This window comes from Saccostrea cucullata, unplaced genomic scaffold (genome assembly GCF_032062105.1).
Source record: "Saccostrea cucullata isolate Sc308-1 unplaced genomic scaffold, CSIRO_AGI_Scuc_v1 ctg7626, whole genome shotgun sequence".
NCBI classification, from domain to species: domain Eukaryota; kingdom Metazoa; phylum Mollusca; class Bivalvia; order Ostreida; family Ostreidae; genus Saccostrea; species Saccostrea cuccullata.
The window spans coordinates 15,479-35,079 of record NW_026933379.1 but is presented as its reverse complement, the minus strand read 5'-3'; the positions used below and the strand labels follow the sequence as shown (position 1 = coordinate 35,079).

Below are 19,601 nucleotides of genomic sequence, written 5' to 3'. Positions count from 1 at the left end.
CTGAGAAAACTGCGACGAAAATTTGTTATGTATGAAACGGGCAGACGCACAGACAAACAGGAAGTTGACATCGGCTTTCAGCAAAAATATATCGTACCATATGGCATTCCTGCGAGAAGTTTTTGTTAAAATTTCAAGCATCTACGATGAGTAGTTGCTGAGAAAACTGCGACGAAAATTTGTTTCGGACGGACACACAGACACACGGACAGACAGACAAACAAGGGTAAAACAGTATAGCCCCCGCTCCGAAGGTCACACTTTCTCCTGCTGTCTAAAACTAAGGACCTACAGCTGTATATACTACCTGCTAAAACTATGTACACATACACATGTATATCACATGAAAAAAACTCAATGTTTTATCGACACGACAGCACCTACATCTCTTTAAACAATGGGTTAGGCCGATGTATTATAAATTGATATAAGGCTTCATAAAGCAAATTTTACAAATGTGAGCATAGAAATGAAAGATTATACATCATTTTAAATATTTCTTTCACAAATCTCAAAGAAAGTGATAATAAGTTTCCTAGAGCCAATTCAAGTTGCCCTTTATTTTCAACACAGCTGTGTACTTATAGTAGCCCACAATGCATTGGGGCTCATTCAGCAGTAGGTAAAGTAAACAGATAGCTACATTTAATTTACATGCAAATTTATGCTGGCGTCAGAAAATCTAGTGGTCTCTACCTGTTACAAAACTCTAGAGTTGGACGTAGACTGAAGTGGTATACACTTACCCTTGACCGAGCAATAGTTATGAGATAGGTTACAGTTGTCAACGGACAAAAAGACAAACATACAGACAAGACAAAAAATATCCCCAGGGATCTTTCGATTCGGGGCATAAAAAGGCTTTAAAAGATAATAAAATAAATTTAAACAATCCCTTGATGTACTCGATACCTGTTTTTCCTGCTGTAGTATAATTCATTCCTTTAAAGGGGTCATTAGGGCAAACCACTGTTTTTTGATTCTGACCATTAGTTTCCCCTTGATGACCGATATAGAAATAAAAATGTTTAACATGTTAAAAAGGCTTTTAAATAAATTGAAATAAATTTAAGCAAATATTATCTCTAGCAAAACGTAAGTTGTTTATTGTCAACCTATTTTTAAAAGAAACCTACAGAGTACCTACGTATATGTCAGAAAAATAACGTTCAAGACTTCATTTGATTAATCTATTTTTTGTATAGTTTTTCCCCCAGCAAAATCAATGTATTAAATGCGTAAGGCATAATGCGTAATTTCAGGCTAGATTGTTGTCGGATTCTTTATGGACTACTTGTGCTTATTTCAGCTCGGTATATTAGTATAATTAAATGTTGAGCTTAATTAGTTTTTATTGCAAAAGAACTTCCGTTAAGAAGTGCCCAAGTGTAAAAGTAAGTTGTGGACTGTAAAAGTCAGCGCTCTTCGCAAAATTCCATTACTCTTGAATCATTAAATTGAAGTAGGAAGTTTTACAAAGCGGTACATGTATATATGCTACTCAGGGAAAGTGCAAATCGACATTCGACACACAGGTTTTGTGCCAATGTGGTTAAATGTCAATTTGCAATTAAGACATGCAATCTAACACTCTTAAACGTATACTTCTTATTCCATCAACCATTTTCCTAAATAAGGGGTTTCTAAACCAGATCTACAAATTAAAACATTTGAGGGAATAGACTGACTATAAGATGCTCTTTCTGATTGACCTTATCAAAGTTTTCATGAACAAAATAACGTTCGTTTTTAACAGAATAAAAAAAAAACAGTTAATATTTAAATTATTAGACAAACAAGGACATGGCTTGTCTCTCTTTAAAGTTAAAACTTTATGGAGATTATAACTGACTTTCAATATTTTCCTGCATTTTCTATTTTATTCGCTCTAATTGGTTATTCCGTCAAAGTCAGTCTATTCTGTTACGGGTTTATGTGGAGCGCAGTGGTATGAAAGAATTGTCAAGGAAGTCAACTGGCTTTATCTTCACCTTGAAATACGAAAAGAAATAACATGAAATATGATCCCAATGCATTATGTACAATTTTTTTTGACATTATAAAATTTACCGTCATCTTCATTTCTCCTTTTATTTCTTTCCTGAATATATAAAACGGTCATCGTTACAAAGCCGACGACAGCGACCAATAAGACGGACAAGACAACTGTTTTAACATAAAACCTCGATGTAATTTTTTGTGTTACGAGTCTTTCTTCTTCGAAATCTGATTCCAAATTCGGGATCTACATGAAAAAGGGAAACGAAGTCATGAAATTTTCCCCGGTTCATGTTTACATTTTGAACCAACGGTATTGCTCATATTTTGCTCATTAAATTTCGAAATATTTTCATGTTTCTTTATCATGTTTATTGTTTTACATTTATCACTTATTAACATTTCAACAAAAGAAAAAAACGATTTCATTTTGAATTGTAATTAAAATACAGGTTTTCATGCATTTGTTTTCCTTTAGGGGGTTTGGTAACGTTTTAAAATTACTTATGTTGTTCTTTAATAGTACACATAAAGTTTTATTTTTAAAAAAAAAAAAAAGAAGACTTTTGTCTTAATTAATTACCAGTTCTACATACGAATTTATGTCGTCTCTCTGGTGATATTCATTTTCATAATTCTGAAAGGATATTATATTAATTTGTATTTATACATATACATAGCAGAGTATTCTACTTACAATCACAGAGATTACATGTAAATAATTTATATATAGTGGATTCTTTAATACCTTTGAAACAAAGAAACTTTACGTTTTTTAATCTTAATCAAGAGCATGAAATTTACGCAAAGAGCCACGATCCTGTTTCTTTTATGACATTTATGTTATAGTCAGAATGATTTATGAAAAATATAAACAGTGTTTACCTGCCTACACCTGCCTTCCGCCATTATTCACCACGTTTCAGTTTTGATTTGTTTGTTTTGTTGACCTAAAGATAATTTTTTGTCTTATATTAGTCTTAGTTCATTTATATATTTTTTTATGAATTATTTCTATTTCACATAAATCTTTTTAAAGATATATATATGTCAATATAATTGATGAATTTGCGAGCTGAATAAATTAAAAAACACCAATTCTAAAGGCCCAATCACTTTTAGTAAAGAGAAAGAAAATATGATTTTCAAAAAGTTTCATAGAACAATTCAGTGTGAATATTATGCATATTTAAACATAAAAAATGCTATATTCTACAGCGCAGAAAAATTAAGTATTTTTTGAAATCATATAACAAAATGTTTTAGACTTTCAACTGCCCGCCTAGATATAATTGGATTTGAGAAATAAGTTTTCAAAAGTGGACATTAATTAAAGTTAAAAAAATTATCCAAAAAAAAACAACAAAAAACAACAACAACAACAACAACAAACAAAATTTTTATGTACTTACATAAAGTTTGAGAAAAGGCTCCTCAGTCTAAAATTAAATGTTTTCAAAGCATTTGTTCTTGGGCACTTCAGTAAGTTGTAACTTTATTTTTCATGAGTAACTTTATTTAATATAAGAGGATTTAGACGAAAAGGGTTTAGATATGTTTCCTTGTTTTTAAAATAAGTGTCAATTTCAACAAGAAAAATTATTGGGAAAGTTGAAATTGAATGAACTCAAAAGTATACGAAATTATTTCACCGAATATTGCATTGGCTGTTGAGTTCAAATTTAACATGAACAGTTTTAAGTGGAGCCAAAGTAACTATGAGCTTGATTGCTATTTGTTAAATACATAATTTATAGTTTCCCTTTCTTATCTACTTTAAGTCATGTCAAGTCCAAAAACAATATATATACGTGACTGACAATCTTCATCAAAATTATATAATCTAATATACGAGTGTTGTTCGAAAAGTTCGTGGACTGATGCGATAAAATTAATACTATGATGTCTATGTTTACAAATTTTTTTAAGGAACATTAAACAACAAAACTTAAAGAAATGATGAAAATTTTAGCTTGATACCTTGAATATTTATCAAATTATCCTAAAGTTAAAAAAAGACATAACATTATCAACTGGCACTGTCGCCATTTTGTTTCATGTTTTTTCGAGGTCCGCATTTTCCACACCATACACTCATCTTGATTTATTGGAGTTAATTAAAGATTTAAACCGATCTTTTTATTTGATTTTACAATGAACAACTGAATTCAATGCATATAATATTGTAAATATATCTATACATAGTAAAAACCCCAGATAAGTTTGAATGGTCTAGAAGCCGACTATTTACATCTAATTTTTTTTCCGAGTCTTGGTTCACCTGGTTCAAAACTGTCATCATGGTAAATGTTGGTATTTGTTTAGCGTCCATCTTTCTTACTGACACGAAGATTGCAAATTTATATTTATACTCGGCACTATAGCAGGCAGTAGCATCGTTTTTGAAAGATGTGGGGGGCAACCACAGAATTTTTTTTTTACTTGCCTGAAAAAAGTTGACAAGCAAAAAAAAAAAGATATTGCCGAGAATCCTATTTCGTGGGGGGGAGGGGGGGATGGCTTACTTCCTTTCATTTACAATTTTTTGCATACAATAATACATTTCCTTGATAACATTATACTGTGGTAAGAAGTGGGGGGGGGGGAACCAACCTTCCAATAGACATTTTCAATAGTAAAGGTAGTATTGGGAAAAAAGTGGGGGGGGGGGGGCAGGCCCCCTCGCCCCCCCCCCCTCACCTGTTGCTAGAAGAGCATTTTAGCAGCGAAGGCTCTCTTTTGTTCCAACTTCCCCTACTGCGACTCGGGTCCTCGGTTTGGTAGATTTCATACTTTTGCCCGTTTTCCACATCCCACAATGGATTTAAACCCATCGAGGGTCCTTACTCCGCAAGTCTAGAGCAGGCGTTCTTACTACTGCGCCACGCTGACATCTAATTAAACCTTATTTTCCTTTAAAAGTTAAGCGCTCTCAAAATAGGAGTAGTGGGGAAGAGGTGGCCCTAATAGAGGGCATCAAAGAACGTGCCGACACGTTGTTTGGGTCTTTGAAACGAAGTGGAACGAGGGGGGAAACTAAAGGAGTGGCAGTGCATTGCCTACGCTCTGCACTCGTAAGAATGATTGTTAAATTGTCCTGGATAGTAAATACAAATGTACAAGTCTATCAAGCATTACTGTACTACATATTTATTTTTATACTTTGGGTTTTTAAAATCTATTTTTGGAACAATAAAACGGAATACACGTTCAGTTCAGATTTTTGTCTGAAATCATGAAGTTCTTGAAAAAAAATATGTTAATATTACGAATCATATGGTGAGAACTCATTACACGGGAAGCTTTTTTCTTTGATCGTGTCAGCCCTGAGATGCAGGGAGGGACGCTACCTACAGGATTTTTTTTTCAAAATGTACAAGATGTTACGTATATGTGAGAAAAAACATTGGAGCCATTGGTGACTTTGACCAAATAATGAAAATATTTAGGAAAAATTTCAAAGTTCTATTTGGCAAAAGATTCTCAGAAAAGAAAGCCCCCCCCCCCTGTCTTGAATATCACACTGTATATGCTAGACTGGCCATTGCAAAAAAAATTGATATATAAGGAAGATTTAATAAATAAAGAGATATGTTCTGTACACTGAAAAATGATTTACTGGTAATCGGTATGCATTTTTACTTTTTAGACTTAATTTGTTGTAAATAATGCATAAAAAGTGTAAATCTTTATATAGACTTTTTTTAAGATGTTACTTTTTTTTCATCAGCCTTTATTAATCTACATATACATTTTCACCCAATTTTAATGCTTGAGAATGGAATTAAGTTTGCTTTGTAGTAAACTCAAATATTTAAGGAATGACTCTAATTCCTCATCGCGAAGCGGATTAAAAAAAAGCGTAAACTGACCAAAACCAGATTATACTCGATAATTTGGCCAAGAATTAAAGTCATTCCTTATAATTTATTTTTAAAATAAATAAAACTTAAAGCCCTATTTGGATTTAAAATTGTGCTTCTCTTAATGAGTTCAAATTTACCGCGCAATAAATACAACCTTAGTAACGGAAGTGATGGGAAGCGAGGGGAGGTAATAACTGATACATAGATCTAGCAGCCATGATGTCTGTTTACATGAGGTAAGATCGAGTAACTGTTTAAAGTTAAAAGTATATTTATTTAATCTGGAATTTCCCATGGATTCCGAGGACTGGAAATGAGGGGATTGCATGGATAAGATGATTAAGTTGGTCGTCAAAGGGGTGTGTCCCCATACCAAACCAGATTATACAAAATAATTTGCGTTCCTTTTTGGAAATCAACCAATGAGAGGCGAGAATAAAAACAAAATTAAATTATTTGAGAATAAAAGAGAGTTTGAGAATTTTCATTTTGCTCAACTTTTTTTACGACGGCCGCTGAGTCTGAGAATTTAGGATTTGAGAAAATTCTCAGACTTAAGTATGTTTTATGACGGCGGACCCTGGTAGTCTCTATACTTGTAATAGATAGGTCGTACGTCAGTCATATCTGTCGAGTAGCTTATCCTACTACAATTAAAAATATATTATTGGCAAAGTCAAAGGATAAAACACAAGTTCTACAACTATCCTCCTTATTCAGAATTTTATAAATTTGCAGTAATACATGTACAGAACAATTAATTTCAGTGACGAATCAATAAGTAGTGTCAAAGACTGAAAAAATCTTTATATGCAAAGTATAATTCTATATATAAAAATATGTAGTAGTTATCCCATATAATACTGTTGGTTACGTTTAAAAAATTACATTATTTTATAAAAAATATAATTAACTTAAATAAATTTACGATTAATAAATGTTTGTTTGATTCTTCTTTATTGTCACTCATATGGAGACGCCACCACTTGACGGGGAGTGCTGAAAATTATGTCCTATACGCTGCATTTCATTTACGGAAATATGCATAGCATTTCCCACATTTTTTTTTTCATTTCCGACATATTTTTTCTTCATTTCCGGAATTTACCTGTGCGAAGTTTAGAAGTATTTATTGAAATATAAAGATAAAAAAAATAAAAATCCCTCTTTGCATATATGCATACTTGTAGTACTAAATCTACCTGGAAGAGTTCAATGAGCATAAAACTTTTTTTCAATATATTTAATGTGTACTAAATTAATGTCAGTGACAGCAGCAAAATTATGTGGAAGACACGTGATGTACACTGTAACTATCTAATCGAGTTTTTACTCCGGTTGATAACGCATTATCCTGCTTTACACAGTACTAATTTTTCTGCGTCACATCCAAAGGTACTATCTGAAAAATGTCAATAATAAAAACTACAAAATGTCGTCAATGACAAGTTAATCAAAACAAAAAATTTCGGAAATGAAATGCAGCCGTCCTATACTCGGCACTTACAGCTTTTGAGCAGTGAGGAATCTTTTTCGTTCAAGCACCTTGTGCGACACGGGACCTCGGTTTATACAGCCTAATCCAAAGGACCGGTATCCACGTCCCAAACTTGGATTCGAACGAACGACTCTTATGCCGATAGGACAAGTCGGCGCATTTCGTTTTTTTTTTGCTGAAGACTATGTCGGCTACAAAGGTCAGGGGTTCTAGTGCTAGGGCGGGGCTAAGTAGATTATAAAGTGAAATGTATTATTTGTTTGAATTTCTTCTTCTATACTCCTGAGCATTAAATAGACTAACCAGGTGCATAGTTATGTTGAAGAAGGATGCTAAAATTTTGAATATCATGGACCCAGGGTCAGGGATCTAGTGTTAGTGCAGGGCTTATCTATTAATAAATTTTGCAAAAAAACTCCGAAACAGGTGCACCAGAGTTCCTCCTTACTCCTCTAATAGTAAACTACTTATAAGATGATGTCCGTAAACTATATTTACATTTCAGTTGGATAGTAAGAATCGTACATAAAATTAAAAGTCTACTAATTTTTCTAAAAACAGCCAAGAAATAGCATCCACGTGAGTATGGTGGCGTTTCCGGTTAGCGGATCTAAACTACTGACAAATTTTAATAAAACTGACAACAAACAATCAATTACTTATTTCATAAAATGTCATCACTGAATTATTCAATCAAAACTCAATTCAAATGATATAAAAGAAATAAGTTGTGATAAACCAATTAAAAAGCGAAAAGTGCAAATTATTTTCGTCAAATTTCACCGATCTCAATATTGACGGAAGTTTCTAGAAAATCATAAAACGGTTTAGACTTATCTTCTTTTCGCTACATTGTTTTAATCAAGAAATAATTGTAAATAATGTTATTAACGAGTTATTTGATTAAATAGTTTTACGACAAATGATGTTATATAAATAAAAATACAATAAAAACAATAGTTTGGTTAAGACAGCAAAGTATGCTCGAAATTTATCAGAAACACATTCATGACATTGTTGACGGTAAAGCCACAAATACTTTTTGATACAAGGATTGTACAAGTAGACAAATGGCTCATTGATGAATGCCTTACGTAACTGTCCAATTTACAAAACTAGAGATACTGTGAGCAATGAGTTCGATAATTGATACCCCCGTCTCCCTAATGAATATAATGGAAGTGTCCATGTTTTGCTGTGGGACATCCAAAGTATGTGTCGGATCAAAAAGTACAAGCTACTTCAGAGAATTCCTGTCCCCCGCTTAGGGGAAAAAGTCGGATCCACCTGACTGAATTTGTAGAATTATTAAATGCATACATGTATACTGAAGCAAATAAAATACATGTATGTCAATATGCATATGAAAATTTAATTGCTTATTCTTCATTAATTGTATAGAAGATTCATTTTATATGGAATATTTATCACACTGTAATGATGATTTTATGAGTATGTACAAGCCAGACCTCATAAATTTTCATTTCACATACTGAATACTATCATTTAGTAAAAAAAAAGTATTTCGAAAAAAAAGAAAGTGGATCATCCGGGATTCGAACCCGGGACCTCTCACATGTGAAGCGAGAGACATACCACAAGACCACAGAACTACTTTACACTGGCGAAAATTATAAGCAACTAGAGATACTGTGAGCAATGAGCTCACTAAATGATACCCCCCGCCTCCCATATGAATATAATGGCAGTGTCCATGTTTTGCTCTGGAAAATCAAAAATATATTTCAGATCAAAAAGTAAAATAGGAGGTGCACAATGGCAATATGTAAGTAAGAATCTGTGAAAGTTTCATTAAATTTTCTTCAGTGGTATGAGAGGAGTTGCGGATAAGAGATGGGTACCCCAAAGCGTAACAGACGGACGGACGGACGGAAATACCGATTACTATATACCCTCCCACTTTTCAAGCGGGGGGTATGAAGATGAAGTCACATACATGTATTTATATATTCACGTTCGATATTGTCAAAATTTTACACAATGCATAGTGTCTAATTTAACCTTTATTAAATTTCTAATGTAATAAGAATACAAAGTCCGCCGAGAACCTGTTTTATACGTAATAACTCTCCTCATGCCCCTGTGCTAAAAATAGCGACATGTAATACAATAAATACTAATAAAACAAACGGGGCGAGACACTTTGAGAGGGGTGAGAGAGGTCCTAGGGAGTTTTGGTATAAAATTATTTTGCAAAAGCTCACATCCTCTTGAAATATCGCCCGGAAAAGATAATGCTACACAGACAAAATGTATATATTTACGACCTTGAACTTTGACCTTTTGACCTCAAAATCAATAGGTTCTTTTTTAGTCCATAGGAAGTTGATATGCAAACTTTCATTGTGAAAGCTCAAAGGGTTCTCAAGATATCGTGTGGTAACGAAAGCGTTACAGACAGACAGAATGACGGACGGACGAACAGACCCAAATTAATATCCCCCACTTTTCAAGCGGGGGACGAAAATAGGAGGTGCACAATAGAAATATGTAATAAAGATTCTGTGGACGTTTCATCAATTTTCATTCAGTGGTAGGAGAGGAGTTGCGGATAAGAGATGGTTGCTCCAAAGCGTAACAGACGGACGGGTATACCGATTACTATATATATATATACCCTCCCGCTTTTCAAGCGGGGGTATAATAAGGTATATTCTGAAAAAGAGGAATGTAAGTTTCTGATTAAATATAAACAAGTGTAAATTCTTCAATTTGTCACTTGGCAAAACCATTGGTTGCCCAGTTGACGGATATAGACAAGTGGCTAGAAACGAAGTGGCATTTGTATTAATAAGCTTATCGAATTACCAAGTTGTGTCTGTTTTGCCAAGTTGGCAGAAATACCTTCGGCCTTTGGTATTAACAAAAGGCAGTATAAAGGTACATATATAATTATAAACCAAGACCCAAGTACTCGTGAATTTTATCCCTCTCCCCCCCCAAATCAATTTATTTGTAAATTGTGTATATTCGCTGCTTTTATCCGGGGGGGGGGGGGGGGGGGGGTGATGTATATCTACTTCATGTGTGATTCTAAACAAGGTATTTCTTCCTTCTGTAAGCCTATTGTCTGTCAGTAAAAGCTTCAATTTACAAACACAATATATTTTCTGTTGTAAAAAGTACCTATATATAAATTCAATTTCCCGCGCTTGCACGGGTATTCATCTAGATCATTATATAGTAATTATAAGTTATTTCTTTTAAAATCTCCTCTGCCCCTGGGTATTGAATGAACTAGCCACGTTCAAAGTTATGTTGAATAAGGCTACCTCTTTTGAATTTCATGGCCCCAGGATCAGGGTTCTGATGTTAGGGAATTGCTTTATTGATTATTATAGAGTTAAAATGCATTAATTCTTTCAAAATCTTCTCTGCTACTGAATGTCTCTTCCAAAATTTTAAATTTCAGGGCCCCAGGGTCAGGGGTTCAAAAGACAGGGCGGGACTCTATTGATTATATACCTGTGAAATCACAGGTTTAATTTTCGAGGTATGACGAGACCCACAAATTCATGTCCTCTACGAAATGTAAAATGTTACATACATAAGTACTCATTAATTTTTTGATCCACGAACTAAGAGATTTTCCTCAAACCACGAAAATTTGACCCCACGAAAATATGTGATTTTACAGTAGTGAAAATGCATGAGTTCTTTCAAAATCTTTGAAATCGTTTCCTTTGTCCTTGGGTATTACAAAAATGATCTAAGTATATATATTTCTTATAAAGTAGCTGCCTCTTCCTAAATGGTAAATTTCAGGCCCTCTGGGTCAGAGTACTAGGAGGGGGGGGGGGGGTTTACATATTCTGAAAATACATTAATGCTTTGAAATCTGCTCTTTGGTATGAATCAACCGTTTATGACGAAATCGTGGTATTAATCAACCATTGATGATGAAATCGTTTTAGCTCACCTATGTCGAAGGATAAACTGAGCTTTTCTGAGGAAAAGAAAGTGGGCGCTTTAGATGGCGATTCGACAGGAATAGTGGCCCATAAAATGAATAAAAAAATATTGATTTATAATTTTTTTCTTCAAAACCTAGCCCTTGACTATGTTTTAGGTGAATGTAAATTGGGCAAATATTCAGTTAAATATGTTTGATTTTATTTGAATATGCACCTGAATATATATCGACTCTTTAATAGCCGTTTTTCATTAATTTTGTTGTTTCTCGGTATTCTCTCCAGGATTTTTAGTGCGTTATCAATGTATTTTTAACTGTAAAATTTATTCCGTTTTTTTTTAAATGGAGAGACGACCCAGAAATACTAAAATCTGAACTTTTTATTTTTATTTTCTGGCAAAAAACTGACAAACTCCAGTTGTATAGGGCTTTGGATTTATATGATATAAATACAAACTATGTATAATGTCCCGGTGGCTACATTTGTTTACGCTGGATACGAGCCCCGCCGACGCACCTTTTAGGTTCGAATACAGTGTTTTTTAAATGTTTTTTTCTTTTTGCTTGAAAATTTTGATTTTGAAGTAAAAAAAATCACTCCTTGAATAAAGTTGCAAATTCTGTTTTATAAATTATTTTACATAGTTTTATATTTCAATGTGTTCATATTTTGTCATTTACAGTGCTGACGTTCCAAAATAGGAATAAACATACATGAACTTTTAACTACAAACTTAAGTTACACCTGATTAAAAGATAGATTGAATACAATGTGTATTTAAAAAAAATAGCAACTTCGATCATTCTGTTACAATTAATATTTTCAATGCATTTGAAAACTCAGCACAAAAATGATTTAGTGTTTTACTTCTATTATTTTCAATTAAATATATCCAGCATAGATAATTCATCTTTCATGACACCTATTAATTAAAAGACAAATATTTACAAATAAACAAACATAAGACAGATATCCATCTCGAGGAAGTATCTAAGTAGGTTCATTGTATAAGATATGTAAACAACATGGTGTTTGGACATTTAAATCTGGTTTGTTTCGTATCAATGTTTCCTGCCGAATCGCCATCTAAAGCGCCCACTTTCTTTGTCCGTTGTCTGCCGTTGTCGTTGTTGTCGTCGTTTACTTTTCACATTTTCATCTTCTTCTCAAGAGCCAATTTCAACCAAACTTGACACAAGGTATTCTTGGGTAAACGGGAATCATGTATGTTCAAGTGAAGGACCAAACTCTCTTCCAAAGGGAAATAATTATTAATTGAAAAATTAATGGTATCTTTTAAAAATATCTTCTCCAGAACCATTGAGCCAGAAAAAATGAAACTCACGTGGAAGCAACCGCAGGTAGTGTAGATTCAAATTTGTTCAAATCATAACCCCCGGGAGTAGGGCGGGGCCACAAAGTCTTATCAAAGTTTAACATAGGAATTTATAGGAAAAATCTTACAAAAATCTTCTCCAGAAGTATTTGGCCAGGAAAGATGAATATCACTTGGAAACATACACATAGGTAGTGTAGATTCAAGTTCCTTCAAATCATGACAATCGGGGCTAGGGCGGGGCCACAATTGGCTGATTAAAGATTTACATAGGAATATATAGAAAAAAATCTTCTCCAGAACCATTGGGCTAAGAAAGATGAAACTCATGTGGAAGGATCCTTAGGTAGTGTAGATTCAATTTTGTTTAAATCATGACCCTCGGGCGTAGGGCGGGGCCAGAATGGCTTGCTCAAGAACAGCAAAGTCATGGAATGCTTGGTGATATTTCCATGTATATCGAAGCATCCTCAGATATAAATGAAGAATGAAAGTTTTGCATAACAATCAGGGGTTCAAAATTTTTTTTGTCATGGTCAAGTCCAGGACTTGAAGAGTAAATTTTAGGCAAGTCCGAGGAAGAAATTTCAGAGTCCATATTTACCTATACATCATTAAATTTATGAAACTTATAATTGATTTTCATTAGTTGCATTGAATGAATAAAGACTATATGTATTAATATATGTTTTATTTTTCCTCCATAAACTGTCATATAGTCATACACGAGTATTTCAACACAATACCAGACTGATAGATTACTGGTACATTACAATAACTTTTACAAATACTCACTACTGAATAAACCATCTTTTACAATAAATAGAAATTAAAATGTGCTGTAAGTCACAGCTAAAACCGAAATTTAACAAACTCATTGCCATTTGTCATATAGGAGGAAACATGCGGAATTGCGTAAAAGCAAGAGTCTAACCGCAACAGAAAATAAAAAGACGGATTGTATTTTCGAAACGTTCGTAATGTTTTATGGGTATGTTAACGCCCACAAACCCACATTTTTACTTAATACATTTGAGAATTTGCTTTATTTTTAGCTTTACGATCATTTTTTTAACTTATAAAAAAAGATAAACAAGAAACATAGCCAAGTCCCAGGACTTTGGCGAATTCTAAATGCCGAGTCCGGATCCGGAAGTTGTTAGTCCGGGACGTCGGGCTTGAGGATTTTTGAACCCCTGACAATGTACATATATAGGAAAAAATCTTCTCCACAGAATAGAACAGTTTTGTTTAGTCAAATTTACTTGTTAGCATTTTAAGTATTGCAGATTTTAATTTATTCCAATAATGTCCCAGAGGGAGGTAGGGGTGTTGTAAATGAGTCAGAATGGATGATCAAGTAATATATTGGAGAAATTTTTAAAAATCTTTTTTTTCAAGTATAGCAGAATTATACATGATTGCTTTATTGATATATAAGTGTCATTCTCAAGGAATAGAAAATTCAAATTCCCCTTCTCACAACAAGGAAACATTTCAATATTGAGATAAAAAAGCATAAATTGTATACTTTATGTACGGAGAAAATTCAAATTGATTTTCATATACATACTTTAAAACAAGTCTTAAGATTTTCTTTGCGGTATGTATAAAAAAGTATGGGTTTTAATTACATATTGTGTATAGAAACCTCCATGCGTATCATTCTCTCACTTGCGAATGTATTTTCTCACTGTTACTCTTATCTACCCCTGGGTATAAGTAAGCAAGTAAGGTATAAGTAAGCAAAGTAAGCAATAAGTCATGCTGAGTGTATAGTTATGATAAGCAATGGTGCCTCTTTCAAAATTGTGAATTTCATGGCCTCTGGTTTAAAACACTAATCCAATTCAATTGGTGGAATGTTGTTACATTATACTCAGGTGACCTATAAGGCCCATGGGCCGCTTAATTGTTTAATCTATCGGTGTTCTTGGAATAAATGTGACTGCTCCGCGTCAATCGGATACTACTGCCGCTAAAATTTGGTCGCCCGGCAATTGGTTTAAATATGACCTTGAAATTCTTTACTGAAATTTCAAGAACCAAAATTTTATTTCAATTTCCCATGCCTTTGTAAGAATTTTGATAACAACATATATTTTTCAATTCTGGAGTAAAATGACATATCTTAACAGTTAACAGACATGATATATTACTGGACATATTTTAACTATGTACATATATACACATGGTATATTTTGATTAAAATGAACGCATCCCTAAACAAGAGGCACAGGGGCCACATCACTCACCGGAGCAACTAGCTAGGTATGAGTAAAAATCAATTCAGTAATGAAAAATGTGATCAGGGAGTGGGGTGGGGTGTTTGAACAAACTAAAATCTATACTACCTACGTTTGCTGTTAAATTAATCTGATACATAATGACTTTGCTGTTTATAAAATGAATTTTTTTTCTTGATAAACCTTCATTTAAATATGAACCAATTTGATGGATCCTGTGTTCTCCTGGTTGGTCATGATTTCCAAATAATGATGTATTCATATGTTAAACTTTGTTTCCTCATTGTGGGCGCACCTTACCCTTTGGGGTCATGATTTAAACAAACTTAAATCTACACTACCAGAGGATACTTCCATATAACTATGACCAATCATGGCTTTGCTGTTCTTGAGAAGAAAATTTTTAAAGAATCTCTTATGTTTTTCTATGTTAAACTTTGATACCCCATTCTGGCTCCACCCTACCCCCGGCGGTCATGATTTGAACAAAGTTGAATCTTCACTGCCAAAGGAAGTTTACATTTGAGTTTCATATTTCCTGGCCCAGTGGCTCTTGATGAGAAGATTTTTCCTACGTATTCCTATGTTAAACTTTGATCCCCCATTGTGGCACCGTCCTATGTCCGGGGGTCACGATTTGAACAAATTTAAATCTACACTACATAAGAATGCTTCCACATGAGTTTCAACATTTTAAAAGATTTTCCTATGTATTACTATGTGCAACTTTGATCCACCATTGTTGCCCCACCCTATGCCTGTATATAATGTTGCAGGTTTGGTTGAAATTTGCCCAGTCGTTCTTGAGAAGATAAAATATGAAAAGTTTACGACGACGCCGACAGACAAATTTTGATCAGAAAAGTTCACTTGAGCAAAAAGTATGTCACTAGCTCCCGATGTTAAATGAATTAAAAAGAAAACTTCAAATATGACTACTGTACGCATTGATATTCCGTAGAGTCAATTTATGAAAAATAATAACGGGAAAAAAATGGAATTATTCATGGGAGGGAACACACGTCAGGCAAAACTGCTTTTCCTGCAAACCCGTGTCCATCGTTTTTTCTATGACCATACACTACTAAACCGAACGCCGCATTCTTTGTCGATTCAACTCTTAACAGACCACCCTTTACTGGTAAAACAATCACGACAAAATCCATTTCCCAGAATGTTACTGGTGTATAGAATTTTCTGTCATTCAAGTGATGAATGATGCTCGTTTCGTTTAAGATCATGTTGTAAAGTGATTTTTCCTCAACTATTATAGCCACGTAACTTTCTCTGAAGTCTCCGGGAACCATCACGAGATATTTATCTGTATACTGTCTTATTCCTGGCACAGTAATTATGTAAGGGTCCCCCGTGTCGCTAGACCCAGTGGCAAAACTGGTTACCAAAACCGGCTTTTCTGAATCTATGACAACGACGTCTTTATCCGAGAATGTTATTTCAAAATGCTCAGTCGGCTTAAGTGTTTTGTTCTTTTGTTCGTTTCCAACTTTATATTTTAGACTGGTTTGGAAAGGCGACACAATTTTCAGGATTGTTCCCATTCTGTTAAAGTTAGATGGAACTATATACATTTTATCCAGTCTATCGATTGGTGGGAGTTGTTCATCAAGCTTACTGCAATATCCAAAATCAGTTCTGTTTTCTAAACCTAATATAAAACACTGATTTCCAGAAAAAACTGCGACAGCCGAGCTTGCTTTAATGAGTGTTCCTGACATGTCAACATGGTGCCATATTTGATAGGTTTGAAGTTCATTTAAAACAAGAATAAATTCACTGCCATTTCGGTAAGTTACCCCATCTATCTCTTTCGGCAAATCGGGATAAAAACGAAAAAAAATTTGATTATGGTACCGTTTTCTGGTGTGGTAATTGCAAACTGTGAAATTTGTTGAAAAGTTTTGTTGAAAATTGTGGGTGAAGAAATAACATATGAATTAGATATCGTCTTCATTGGTAAAATGCTAGTGCTATCAGAGGAATGTCTATAATTGTCAATAATCATAACGGACACGTCTCTAGAAGCCTCAATCAACAATGCTTTTTTTTCGATTTCGAAATATGAGAGTGCAATCGAACTTGTAACGTTAATTTCTTTCAGATTTATCGTTGATGTAATAACTTCGTTTAATAGCTGTGTAGAAAACTTCGAAATCAATTTAAACTCAAAATCTTCATCCGATAAAATATATATGGTCTTGGTTTGATTTATAGCATTGGGGTGATTTTTAGTAAAACAGACCAAAAACTTCCGTCCCTGAATACCTGTAAAGCAAATTATAAAAATGTTAAACACGTTAACATACTTTTAACAAGATGTGTTTGTGAAACAGTATGCCACCAGTGGAGTAGGATGTAGACTGAAGTGGTATACACTTACCCTTGACAGCGCAGTTATGGGCCAGGTTAAAGTAGAAAACAGACAGATAGGACAAAAACAATATACCCCCAGAACTCCCAGGATCTTTCTACCCCTGGGCATAAGAGGCTTTTGAAGAAATTAAAATAAATTTAAACGATTATATTCGTTGAAGTACCCGGTACCTGTTTTTCCTGCTGTAGTATAATTCATTCCTTTAAAGGGTTCATTAGGGCAAACCACAGTTTTCTGGTCCTGACCATGAGTATTTGCATTACGACCGATCTTGTGGGCGTCTGTAATGTAATGATATAATTTTAAAAGGATTTGTGTGTATAAAAACCCCACCAGAGTCCAGCATTCGTTCGGGCAAGGCTTTGTGTAGAGGGCAACAATTGATTTGGGAATACGTAAGACACCATGTTACGATGTAATATATGTTAAAATACAATAAACGTCAATAAAGTATAAGAATTTAGTGCATCAAATAAGGAATTCAGATAAAGATACTTACCGTCATTTTCATCTCGACTTTTATTTCTTTCCTGAAGATATAAAACAGTCATCGTTGTACAGCCGATGACTAAAACAAGGACGACGAAGATGACAAGTGATTTAACACAAATCTTCGAAGTATTCGTCCGTTTTGGTTTTCTGCATGTATGCTCTTCAAAATCTCCAATGGAATTCATATTAGTGGTCTTTAAATAAAAAGTTGTGTAAGTCGGGAAGCAGCATTAATGCTGATGAATTGGATTTGATTTCTCACATTCTACTTTGAATTTACCGAATTAAAAAATTCATGAATTTACAGAATTGAAACTTTTATGAAACGCTTTAGAATTTCAATTTTTCTTAATAAGTATTCAGAAAAAAAACTTCTGAAAGTGCAAGGAGGTTTCAATCAAACCCTTTCCAATATTCATAGTTACAAAAATTTATCAATAAAATGAGTTGTTAATGATATGAAATGCTATAGCAACAGGATATTAAACAGAAAATAAAAAAAAAAAACATCATTAACTTCAATTCTTTGTCAAAGCACCTTAAGTAATATTTTTGGGGGGCAAACAATAAAAAATCAATGAAAATAATAGTAGATTTCAGGTTTCCGTATTAGTATTCCCCGTCAAATATAATTTTTGAATCAACAATTTAGGATCTAAGGGAATGTAACACGTTAATATATTTTAAATTAGATCTTTGCAAACAAAACTTTTTTTTTCAAAAAATAAAAGAAAAAAACATCATGTTTTGTCTAGTAGTTATTTACCAGAACTTCATACGGGTTGACATCGCCCATCGTGAAATAATCGTTCTCAAACCGCTGCAAGGAATAAATAAAATGAAAGAAGCCTTTAAAAAAAGTCCTTGGTATCATCAATACTTTTACAATTGCAATTAAGGTACACATTTTTATCCGTTATACGTGATCCGAGATCTGTTTTGTAAAAATTATATTTGAGCCCAAAGTAAGAAAGAAAATGGTAGTTAAATCTTGTTTTTTGGCAACGTAATAATTAAGTAACAAAATAAAGAATATAGAATATGAAAACGTTTTTAAAATATTTTCAATGACCATGTAATGTTAAGGAAAATGGTTATGATGATTGATATACATGTACCTGCTCAAGCTTGTTTTCTGCCATCTTACAATAGTTGTTTTTCCGCGATTTTCCCTAACCTAAACATAATTTTAACTTACATTAGTACATAAATATATAATTTATTTTGGGCTTCGTAAATTTCTATACATTGTATTTATATTGTACAATTTTTTCTGTAATATTGTGCTGTATAAGTAGGATGAGAAAAATATTATATAGGGTTAAAATCAAGTCGGATAACATATTTGCAAAGAATAAAGTTGAAAATCATGTTCAATTATTTTATTTTTACACACAAAAATAGGAAATATATAAGTAAAAAATTTTTCTTTATAAATTTAAGATAATATGTTCTTGTTTTTATTTCATCTGGGAAGAGAAAAAGAAAAAATATCTAACTTGACCTGCACTATAAACAAACCAGTTCTCATATTCTGTGGACTGAAAATGCTATCTATCTATGTAATGTTACAGCAAGGGGGTGCATAAAATATCTCTTAAAAACTAATTACCGGTTTTTAAATCCAGAACATCTTTACTTCAGTTATCTTCATTTTTATGCGCCCTGATCGATTATATTGTTTTTGTCCTGATAGTTCCAAGACATATATTGTTTTTGTCCTGTCTGTTTATATGTCTGTTGTCAACTTGAATCTGCGCCATAACTTTTAAACCATGAGAGATAGAACCTTTATATTTAGTATGCTTAATTCACTAATTAAACTCTTTCAAATGTTT

General features: G+C 33.3%; 1 protein-coding gene and 1 long non-coding RNA gene across 2 annotated transcripts; both read right to left on the bottom strand.

The window, feature by feature from the left end:
- Positions 1–608: 608 nt before the first annotated feature.
- On the bottom strand, positions 609–18,905 carry LOC134238135 (uncharacterized). Its single transcript, XM_062720257.1, has 6 exons — positions 18,882–18,905; positions 18,530–18,583; positions 17,771–17,957; positions 17,442–17,552; positions 906–999; positions 609–639 (listed from the first exon to the last, which is right to left on the bottom strand). Exons 1-6 carry the CDS (start codon positions 18,903–18,905, stop codon positions 609–611), a joined length of 501 nt encoding a protein of 166 aa, XP_062576241.1.
- Positions 2,153–2,954, bottom strand: LOC134238138 (uncharacterized). The gene is made up of 3 exons (XR_009985943.1): positions 2,884–2,954; positions 2,582–2,635; positions 2,153–2,245 (listed from the first exon to the last, which is right to left on the bottom strand). It is a non-coding gene; the product is annotated as an uncharacterized LOC134238138 (long non-coding RNA).
- Positions 18,906–19,601: the final 696 nt, after the last annotated feature.